This window comes from Dermochelys coriacea, chromosome 5 (assembly GCF_009764565.3).
Source record: "Dermochelys coriacea isolate rDerCor1 chromosome 5, rDerCor1.pri.v4, whole genome shotgun sequence".
Lineage (NCBI taxonomy): Eukaryota > Metazoa > Chordata > Testudines > Dermochelyidae > Dermochelys > Dermochelys coriacea.
The window spans coordinates 41535463-41547565 of NC_050072.1; the positions used below are offsets into that span (position 1 = coordinate 41535463).

At 38.8% G+C, this 12103-nt stretch overlaps 1 protein-coding gene across 1 annotated transcript in view; it reads left to right on the forward strand.

Moving 5' to 3' along the window:
• Positions 1 to 12103, forward strand: part of RNF180 (ring finger protein 180) — a 128333-nt gene that overhangs the window by 22283 nt on the left and 93947 nt on the right. Inside the window, 1 exon segment of the mRNA XM_043514740.1 lies at positions 1863 to 2828. Coding sequence (XP_043370675.1) covers positions 1863 to 2828 — 966 coding nt within the window.

The following is a 12103-nucleotide window of genomic DNA, read 5'->3' on the forward strand; positions in this document are numbered from 1 at the left end:
TCCACATGGACTGGCACTACAGGGGATGAGTCAAACACTTTGTCACTGATTTTCACAGATATTTGCTGACAGCAGAGAAATGGTGAACTTGGGGATCTTGGGTTCCCTTCCAGGCTCTACAGAGAAGTGTATTCTAGTGGACACAGACCTTTCTGTCTGCTCCCTAAGCTTGACTGCTTTTGCCTGGTCACCACCAACCTGTTTCTGTTCCAGTCCCCTCTTCCTCAGCCCTGATTCCAATCCCATGCTCTTTTGCCTAACCAGTCTCAGTCTCCATTCCTCAGGCTTCTCAATGCTGTTCCAGTCTCTTTGGTCAGCCAGTCCTACTCTCCCCTTGAGTCCCATCTGAGTTCCAGTCTATCCCCACTCTCCCAGCCTGTCACCTTTCCTCCATTCCTGGTTCCAACCTCTCTCCTCTCCCCCCTGGACTCCAGTTGTTTTCCCCTCCCTGACTTCTTTTCTTAGTTTCTTTGTCCAGCTAGTTCCAGTTGTCCCTCTGCAGCCTAGCTCCTTGTCAAAATCTGTCTCCTTTCACCCGCTCCCCAATTCTCAGTCCTAATCTCTTCACTCTCACTACTCTAAAGGATGGGGGCACTAGAGCTTGTTAAAGAAAAGGTCTCCAGAAAATTTTTTAACATTGCAAAACAATTTATTTTTCCTTAACCTCGTTCCCTGAAAGGGCATACCTTTTTGGCTGGAACTTCCCAAAACAATTCAGCCTGAGGAAGACACTGGTTATGGAAACTTTCTGCCCAAAGTTTGTCAAAGTTATAAGCAACAGGCTGAATAATGGGAAGTGTCAGGCAACCTTAATAATAGGCAGTGCTACCAGCTCCTCCTATACTATAACTTTAGGTTCCTAAGTTAGAAATGTCTATTTTACGTCTATAATATTGTCAAATCACTTGGGCCTTAATCCTGCAAACACTAAAACGTATGTTACAAATAGCTCCATTGAATAAATTAATATATTGATTTGAACTACTCCGTTCATAAGTAATGAATGTGCATGAGTGTTTGCAGGATTGGAGCTTTGGTATGTATTTCCCTTAAAAAAGGAAGCAGTAATGTAATAATGATAAAATATTGTTGATAATTTCACTTAATAAGTCCATGTTAAAATTCACAGCTTAGAGAATGTGTTTTAGTACCTACAATGTTCAGCTTACCTTTAGTAATGCCAGTTCTCCTATGGATTTCTCATTTTTAGTGTATTTGCTTGTATCTTACATCGTCACTTAAAGTACAAAATAACTCTCTTGAATTTCTATGATAAGTGCAGCTTTATTCATTTTTGTGGGAAATCTCTTCCCACTGTGTTTGGTACGCAAAAGGTATATCAACACCCAGAAAACTTAACTGTGAAATTATACCTCCTAAGTCACAATTAGCTTTGTGGACTGATTTAATCATTTTAAAGATTCTAATGTTTTATTACAGGTTTCAGAGTAGCAGCCGTGTTAGTCTGTATTCGCAAAAAGAAAAGGAGTACTTGTGGCACCTTAGTCTCTAAGGTGCCACAAGTACTCCTTTTCTTTTAATGTTTTATTAGTGATACAGTACCATCCTCACTCTATCCACAAAATTTCTAGAAATATTTAAGAATATTTTTGAGCAGCTATATTTTGAAATGTGTTGTCTTTCTAGAGGTTTTGTTTCTCATCCCCCCGCCCCCCATTTATAAAGGACAGTTTTCAAAGGTCTAGTTTGATTTATGTTTGGTTTTCTTTTTACTGTGCAGTCTGTTTTTTGTCACTCACAAAACAAAAAGTGGACCCCTTTATTGGAGGAAAAATAATCTATCAGTTTCTTTCTTTTTTATTTACAATGAATTCATTGTTTGTTTTTTATTTCATCTATAGGCAGAGTGGATGATTGGAAAACTGAACTGCCCATTCTGTGGAGCCCGTTTGGGAGGGTTTAACTTCGTCAGCAATACAAAATGTTCTTGTGGCCTGTTTGCAAATATACATCTCTGCAAGAGTCGGATTGATTATCAGCCAGTTTGTTCAGTTAGATTACCAAGATCATCAGTAAAACACATGTCACTTTGCAAATTTCCATCTGGTTCTAATAACAAAATATAGCACTGCGTGACAAGTGAAATTTTGGGACCCAGAAATCAAGGGCTTTCATACATGGCCAAAAACACGAATGGTACTGGAAGCTTAACAGAAGCACTTTGCCTGGAGGTGAGATCAACCAGCTTTGAGATGAACAATAAAAAACTGCACTTCAAAGTGTTTAATAAAAAAAAAAGTTGTTCAGCTTCATGGCCTGTGAATGAGAGATGCACTAGAAAAACTTGTCATAGAAAAACACATAGTTTGGATTTGAATATCAGAGAGAGACTTGTCTTGTTGCCTAGTTTGTATGGAGTTTCCGGTAAGGGACCTATTTACCACAGGCAAAATGAAACACAATCCATTTACCCAAGAGGTAGCTTGCAATTAGAGTCCAGTAGAAATAATAATTCTTTTCAGGGCCTGTATAATTCTGATACTGATGAGCTACCAAAAAAGTTTTCAGTTACTTCCTGCAATACATTAACCTGTAGAGAGACAGAATGTGACTGCAGTTTTGAAGCTTCTGATCAATGTTCTGGGAGTGCCACTGCTGACCAACTGCCTTTCATGATGGACCTCTCTTCATCTGTGAGTGCTGTAGAAGAGGACATTGGACAGCAACACATCACATCTGTTGATTTTCTGCAGCCTGCCAATTTTTCCTTGGTTGCTGTCAATCAAAAGCTAAGCAAAAGAGAGAGAAGCAAGTTGAAGAATTTGAGGAAAAAACAAAGAAAGCGAGAAAGGTGGCTTCAGGAGCAGGTAAGGGTATGAAAAATGACCCATAGCTTTGTTTGTACAATTTGACACACCAAATGCTGAGCACTGCTTTACCGCGTTATATCCGAACTCGCGTAATATCGGACCACATTATATCAGGGTAGAGGTGTGCTGTCCGCAGCCAGGCATCATGAAAACAAGAGTTGTGGAACCTTCATACATACTTGGTTTTTCCAGTTCAGTTTTCTCTCAGGATTGCTTTTTGACTACAGAACCACATTTTCATGAATGGAGATTGCTAGTCTAGTCAGTTTCTGTCACATTTCTTGTAGTTTTATGATGTAAAAACAAATTTGCAGTGGGATTCTAATACCACAAAACTTACTTGATGTGACCAAAGCGAACTTGAACCCAGTTCTTATAAACTGCAAGCACTGACTCTCAGGATTTCCTGGCTGCAAAGTTAGCTTGACCCACTTTTTCACAAAAGTAAAGACCAGACAGGTAAAATTTGTAAAAGCTATGTCAGAAGACTTACATTTAACTATTACTTCTTATAAGATTATATATAACAATAGTAACAGATTATTTTTAATATAAGAGATAACAGCCTTTAAGAATTTTTAAAAATTAAAGGTGTCTGATTCTCTGCTGCCTTGCAGCTTTTGTGATATTTACCCATGTACAAAGGGGGGTGAAATCCTACCATTGATATCTGATAACATTTTACACTTGCTTTGCACAGGTATGAAAGACTACATAATGTGAAAATCAATAGAGAATTAGCCCCAAGAAGTTTGTTTTCATATGTAATCTTTACATTCTAACTATTTTTCCATTGAAAATGTCTGACTGATGAATAAAGTATCCAGCTACACTAAACTCTTTCTAATTAATTTTTTTTTTTAAATTATGTAATAGCAGTGTGAATGCAATTATAGTTTTCCAATTACTGAAACTACAAAAGGAAAGAACAGAATTAAAAGGTGAAACTATTTTTGTTGTGCCAGGGATGGTCATGAGATGTTTTACAAAATGACCAGGAACAAGTATTATAACAAACAACAAAATTATTGCTAGGTCTGAGGAAATGAAGGAATGAGATTAATTATAATCTACTGTGTGATACAAATATTAATAGAATGTCCTCAATGTAAAATTCAGACAGGATTTCTAAAACTTCCAGCAGTAAAATAACACATGCCTGGTAAGAGATAAATATAAGTATTGTTCAGGTCAGAGAAATAGTATCTACTCAAGAAATCACTGCTGTTTTTATGGGGATATGTAATTTTAACAATGCTAGGTAGCGACACCATGCCACTGTATTTCAGCTATGGAATGTAAAGCTACTGTAAACCCAATATTTCAGGAGTTAATAATTGATTGGTTTAAACTTCATAATGCTTAAATTTGGTGCACTATATATACCATAATTTTATACTCAAAACAAACTATTTGAATTGGCAGTACTCTTTTAGTAGTAGATATCAAAACATAATATTAATTTTAGTAATTTCAGATTTTTTTTTGTGTTGATTTTCATTGAAGACAATACTGTACTCTGGAGTGAAATTCACCTGTTTGCCAGATGCCAGGACAAGACCTAAGCACCACTCAGGCCCTACTCGTGGGGACTTAATTGGTATATAGGCCTTGCACTAATCCTCTGCACAAAGTGTATTTCACCCTTTAATATATACCATTGTATAGGCATCATTTCATTCCAGGTGGATTAGGTCCATGAGTCATTTGGACCCATTACAATGCACTGTAAATGAAGCCACTAAAATACCACAAAAACTCATATTAAAATCAATGACTTGATTTCAAAATTGATACACAGTGGAAAAAATCATTCTGGACAAATCACTATCCAGGTGCAGCTGCTGTGTTTCTAAATTAAATACAGTGTTCCAACTTGTATCTTCCGTGGTGGGCCGTGGGACAAATCACACAATTTTGCACTGTCCCATGAGATCTGTCATATTGCGGCTGCAATTTTATATTTCTTGCCATTATGTGGCATTTTAAAATTTTTGTTTTGGCTTTAAAATGCCTCTGTAAAATGAAGAGGGAAAAAAAGCTTTTAAAACTTTGAGTGGGATTTTCAAAGCTAACTGAGGAGATTTGGATGCCCATTTCCCATTAACTTACATGTAGGTTAGGTATCCAAGTCCCTGAGGTAACTTTAAAAATCTCAGCCTTAATTGCTACTGTGGAAGGAGTCCAAAATGGCAGCTACAAGGACATTTTATGTGTGGAATTTCACAGGTTCCAGAGTGCAAAACCACATAAGACCTACACAGCCACCACACTTTTTAAAAGTGATGTCTGTTAAGTTTCTCTCTGCAATGGTTTGTTGTTTTTTTTATACTTTGAGGGCTTAAAGGAGAAATACATTTACAAAATTCTTTCCTTTTTTAACCCTCACCTCCCCAATTCCTCTCTATTTATATATTTGATGCATCAGATGATGTTGTTACACATGCTAAACCTACTTATTGAATGTACAAATTCAGAAGAAGGTATTTAGCAATAAGTTAAAGTAAACATGTTGTTTACACAGAGCTGGTATTAGTCATATATTATGTTTTTTTTTGCATGGCATTGGTCCTCAATTATAGCCAAAACTTGATTTAGTATTTTAATTTTAATCTTAATATTTAACATTTTACAGTGTAATGCAATGAAAACACCAGTTTTTATTTTTAAAGGATCATCTGTATTATGGAAGCCTGACTGAAGCCTAGATTATCACACCTCAGAGGAAAAAATAATGGATGCTTATCACTCACTGGAAGCCCCACCGATCAGTTCCTCCCCCCTCCCTCCCCAGCACCTCCCGCCAGCCAGCGATCAGCTGTTCAGCGATGTGGAGGAGGCACTGGGGGAAGGGGGGGAAGAACGGGGGCTGGAAGAGGCGGAGCAAGGGTGGGGCGTGCTTGGGGGAAGGGATAGAACAGGGTGGGGGCAGAATGGAGGCAGCAAGGGCCTGGGCAGAGCAGAGGTCGAGCACCCACAGGGACACCAGAAAGTCGGGGGTCTGCATCTCATGGTGTCATTGTAGCCACAAAAATGGAAGCAGATTCAGTAAGCATCAGGATAAATATTTAATTGGGAGGTTATGTTCAGTATAATCTGGGAAAAACCTAATTTTGTAATGTCCTTGAATAAATTATTTGTTAGTTACCTGATGTAGGCCTTGCTGGAGCTGCTGACATGACTATAAGTATGAACAAAAGTAGACTGTAAACCAAAGTAGGCCTTGTTAGAATAGTAACACCAGCTGACCAAGCAAACATATTTCTGAGAGGATGTTGCAAGAACACACAGACCCCTCGCAAAGATAAGGCTGGGATGTCAGGATAATGGATGAAGATGTTTTGGTCAAACTATGAGTTACATGGTACAAGGATGGTAACTAATATGGAATGTAATATGTAACTTGTTTGTATCAATATATAAAAGGAGAGCGGAAGAAGAGGCATCTTTGTATTGGTTAGGGGACATTATGTTGAATGAGCTGATACCTTGTCACAGGCATACATGCATTAGTGTGCTTATAACAAGTGAACCGTGGTACTGATACCGTGCTTTGTTGACAATAAACTTGTCCGAGTCTTTGCCACTGAACCAAGCCTGTGATCTTTCTGTATGATTAACATCGAAGTATGCTGAATCAGCAAGTGCAAGCTGCGCTAATGCAGATAATACTGGAGCTCCAGAAATAGCACGGGAGCAACACACAGAGATACAAGAATAACACCAGAAAACAAATTGTTTAGTTTTATATGTACAGTAAGGCTAATTTTCTTATTTAAGCTGGCGCACCTTTTATGTGAGGTTAGCAAGAGAGGCCATTTAAAATGAATACTCTTGATACTTGGGATGAAATTCTGGCCCAATTGAAGTCAATGGCAAAACTCCAGTTGACTTCAGTGGAGCTAGGATTTCACCCTCAGTGCTCTAGTTTTCTCAAAAGATGCAAGCAGCATTCACTTCTGTGTTTTAACATAACAGTTTTGAGAAAGTGATGCCTAGTTTTAGTTTTTAACCTGTATTAATAGAGTTTACCAGCTGGGTCTTCATATCTTTGATGTGAATATGAAAGAAGAGGGATGGAATTATTTTGTTTAAGAAAGAGTGGGAATTATTATTTAAATCTGATCACTAACATCACTGAGGATATTTCTTTTCAGTAACTTGTCTGTAGATACTGTCATTCCACTGAAATCCCTTATCTCAGAAATGCTTCACTTGAACACCCTCACATTTGGGCAACAATCTTCTACTGCCACAGGTTAAACAATCAAAACTTGAAATGGAAATTGCTATTTTTTAGAGATTTTTAGAAGGGGACAAGATTGGGCTAAAAAAGGAATGCCAAATCTGTTTTTTTAGTTGGAGAAGCTATCACCTATCCATAGTTCTATTTTTTTCATTCATTTATAATTAGAATGGTCACAAAGTTTGGCTGAAACAAAAACAAAATTTTGACATTTTCCAAATGAAACATTTTAATTTGAAATGAGTTGACTTTTCTACATTTACACTGATTTCATTAAAATATTAAGACTTTTTTAAGTAGATAAAAAGAAATGTTTCATTTCAAATTGTACACAATGTTTCATTCAACCCCAAATGAAAGGTATATCTGCTGAGTGGGAGAACTAAAAATTAGATTTCAATCTTAGCTCTAAGAATGAGAAGTACTTGTGGCACCTTAACGAGTAACAAATTTATTTGGGCATAAATTTCGTAAGATACATGCAGTGGAAAATACAGTAGGAAGATATATACAGACAACATGAAAAAATGATTTTTTTGTTGTTGTTGAAGAATTGCAGCTTTTAGGTCTGTAATTGAGTGTCTCGGGAGGCTGAAGTGTTCTCAGACTGCTTTTTGAATGTTATAATTCTTGACGTCTGATTTGTGTCCATTCTTTTGTGTAGCGACTGTCGGTTTGGCCAATCTACATGGCAGAGAGGTATTGCTGGCACATGATGGCATATATCACATTGGTAGATGTGCAGGTGAACGAGCCCCTGATAGTGTGGCTGATGTGGTTAGGTCCTATGGTGGTGTCCCTTGAATAGATATGTGGACAGAGTTGGCAATGGGCTTTGTTGGAAGGATAGATTCCTGGGTTAGTGTTTTTGTTGTGTGGTTGCTGGTGAGTATTTGCTTCAGGTTGATGGGCTGTCTGTAAGCGAGGACTGGCCTGTCTCCTAAGGTCTGTGAGAGTAAGGGATCGTCCTTCAGGATAGGTTGTAGATCCTCAATGATGCCCTGGAGAGGTTTTAGTTGGGGAATGAAGATGACGGCTAGTGGCGTTCTGTTATTTTCTTTTGGGGCCTGTCCTGTAGTAGGTGACTTCTGGGTACTCTTCTGGCTCTGTCAATCTGTATCTTCACTTCAGCAAGTGGGTAATGTATTTTTTAAGAATGCTTGATAGAGATCTTGTAGGTGTTTGTCTCTGTCTGAGGGATTGGAGCAAATGCGGCTGTATCTCAGAGCTTGGCTGTAGACAATGGATCGTGTGATGTAGTCTGGATGAAAGCTGGAGGCATGTAGGTAAGTATAGTGGTCAGTAGGTTTCCGGACTAGGGTGGCGTTTATGTGACCATCGCTTATTAGCACTGTAGTGTCCAGGAAGTGGAACTCTTGTGTGGACTGGTCTAGGCTGAGGTTGATGGTGGGATGGAAATTGTTGAAATCTTGGTGGAATTCCTCAAGAGCTTCTTTTCCATGGGTCCAGATGATGAAGATGTCATCAATGTAGCGCAAGTAGAGTAGGGGCGTTAGGGGACGAGAGCTAAGGAAGCGTTGTTCTAAGTCAGTCATAAAAATGTTGGTATACTGTGGGGCCTTGGGGGTACCCATAGCAATGCCGTTGATTTGAAGGTATACATTGTCCCCAAATGTGAAATAGTTGTGGGAGAGGACAAAGTCACAAAGTTCAGCCAACCAGGTTTGCCGTGACAGTATCCCCGATAATGGATCTACCACCTATCCTGAAGGAAACCTATCCTGAAGGACGATCCCTCACTCTCACAGATCTTGGGAGACAGGTCAGTCCTCTCATACAGACAGCCCCCCAACCTGAAGCAAATATTCACTAGCAACCATATACAGGGGCAACCCTAGACTAGCTGCCAGAAACTGGTGCCCTAGGCGAACCGTGCAATCGGCGCTCCCACCCCCAAACCTCAAGGGCAAATCTAGGCTGAGGTTTTTGGTCAACTGGGAAACATTTTGCCCCTTTTTTACTTTTAATGTTTTTTAAGCGTTTTGTTTTGTTTTGTTTTTTTTAAACAGAGGCTTAATTATTCGGTTTGTCCACCCATCTGTCCAACCAATGTTTCCGAGATCAGATAAAATAGAAATACGAAATTTTCAGAATAGATTTGTACACGATAGCTAGATAATATTTTAGTCTGATTTCAAATAAAGATGCATTAAAAATGTTAATTATAATTTTTATTATTACAAATCCAAAATCATCCATTATGTTATCCTGCTTTAACTGACATTACCACCACATCCAATATGGAAAGAAATAAGAAAAAACTCTTCAATGAACTTTAACCTGTATTTACAAAACACTCTGAATAAAAAACACTCTGTGCTCTTAAAACATGACTTTTCTTGCTTTAAGTTTTGAAAATTCAGTCACTAGTTCTTTTAGATCCAGTTTTCGAGTTATTTCATGCTCTGTTGACATTGTGGCAAGTCCAACAAGTCCCTGTTGCACCATTGTTGAATGCAGATACGTTTTTATCAATTTGAACTTTGAGAAGCTATGTTCCCCACTAGCAATGGAAACTGGCAAAGTTAAAAGAATGAGTAGAGCTATAAAAATGTTTGGAAAACTGTCTGAGTTTATTTTCACAAACTTCAGTACTTCTTCAGGAGTGGAATGTTTCTTAAGTCGTCTTGAAAAAGCCTAAAGCTCACTACACAAATCTATAGTAAATGCCGACTCTCCATTTTACATGAATTTCCGGCTATGTGACCTTGATGTATATTCGAGTTAGGTGTCACTAGCATTGCAGCTCTTGCTGCTGGCGGATATGCTTCATTGTGGCTGAGTTATTGCTTATCAAAATTGCAGAGTGGGTCATCATGACCCTATGTCGCAAATTAAAATTTTTTGCTAAAATATTATTATTTTTGCAGTAAATAAAAGATTTTCCATTAATAAATTCTCATAAATGTAGAGAAATGAATTATAATTCATTCCCTCCTTACGCGCATGGGAATTGAAATAATGACGTCTTTGTTACTTTATTTGTATTTTTTCATCTTTTTCATTTTTTTTTCATTTTATTTTTTTTTTAAATTAGATTTTTTCCACGAATTTGGTGCCCCATTTAACTTTGCACCTTACGCGACCGCCTAGTTTGCCTATATGGACGGGCCGCCCCGACCACACAACAAAAACGCTAACCCAGGAACCTATCCTTGCAACAAAGCCCATTGCCAACTCTGTCCACATATCCATTCAAGGGACACCATTATAGGACCTAATCACATCAGCCACATTATCAGAGGCTCATTCACATGCACATCTACCAGTGTGATATATGCCATCATGTGCCAGCAATGCCCCTCTGCCATGTACATTGGCCAAACCAGACAGTCGCTACGCAAAAGAATAAATGGACACAAATCAGACATCAAGAATTATAACCTTTAAAAAAAGCAGTCTGAGAATACTTCAACCTCCCTGGACGCTCAATTACAGACCTAAAAGTCGCAATTCTTCAACAAAAAAACTTCAGAAACAGACTCCAACAAGAAACTGCAGAACTGGAATTAATTTGCAAACTGGAGACCATTAAATTAGGCTTGAATAAAGACTGGGAGTGGATGGGTCATTACACAAACTAAAAAACTATTTTCCCATGCTAATTTTTTCCCTACTGGTACTCACACCTTCTTGTCAACTGTTTGAAATGGGCCATCCTGATTATCACTACAAAAGTTTTTTTTTCTCCTGCTGATAATAGCCCAGCTTAATTGATTCGTCTCATTTAGAGTTGGTATGGCACCCCCCCCCATTTTTCATGGGGTGTGTGTGTGTGTGTGTGTGTGTGTATCTATATCTATATACATATCCTCCTACTGTATTTTCCACAGCATGCATCTGATGAAGTGTGGTTTAGCCCACGAAAGCTTATGTCTAAATAAATTTGTTACTCTCTAAGGTGCCACAAGTACTCCTCATTCTTTTTGCTGATACACACTAACACAGCCACCACTCTGAAATCTTAGTTTTGTATTTTCTGACTTCAGAGTGCTTGACTTCTCAACCTTAATGTTGCATTAAGGCTAGTCTTATGTGTGGAATATTTAAACTGTCATTTATAAAATATGCTTTTCCAGTTCTCTAAGCACATATGGCAAGCTGTGCAGTCATCACACCCCTGCCCCTGTGATATCACCTTCCCATAAGAGTATGGACGCAGAAGTGCAAACCACACTTACAGAAGTACATGACCTAGTCCGACGTGTGTTAAAAGAAAATCCTCCCTCCTTACCACCAGACCTTTTTCCATGGCACCCCTTACAACCAGTTAATCTGGGAACCTGGCCTTTCTTCTTAGGCTTCCTTCACTGACTCTACCATGTCACCCCACTTTGTACCATCCTAGTTAGGACCAGAGGATGTGTGTAGTGTCACAAGCGGACCGGTGTTTTGAACAATGAATTGTTCTGTGGTGTCTCAGTGCCATGATTGTCAGCTTGCTTGTCACCACACACTTAGCAATCAGATGATAAAAATTCACAAAAATGAAAGTGCATAAGCTTATAGGGGGTTGATTGAAAGAGGTTAGATCGGGAACATCTCACTGCAGTGCTCTTTGTGGGAGTCTCTGTGTAGGACTTTTTCCTGATGTGAGGTGAATTTATCCTAATCCTTCTCTATATACAAGTATATTGTGTATTTCATTTTTATTTATTTTTAATTCACCTTTTCCTCCCACTATCAGCTTGAGAGAGAGAGAGAGAGGATATATTTTCAGGACAAATATATTTTTGGACAAATTCATCTGTAAATGCGGAGGTTTATTCTCTGGGTTTAGCCTATTGAAGGCAAGTGAATTTTTCCTGTGGTACACTGTGTCAGTCCCTGTGGAGCCATCCCCACTGCAGCCGCTGGCCCCAGCACCTAGTCTGTCTGATCCTTGCCACACTCAGCCCTTGCCTGCCAGCCCATCCTGCCCAGGTGCTGTGTCCCTCCTCATTCCAGAGGAGGACACAGGTTGCTGAAAGCAGGGCAAGGCTGGGTAGGCCTCCAAGAGCGAGCC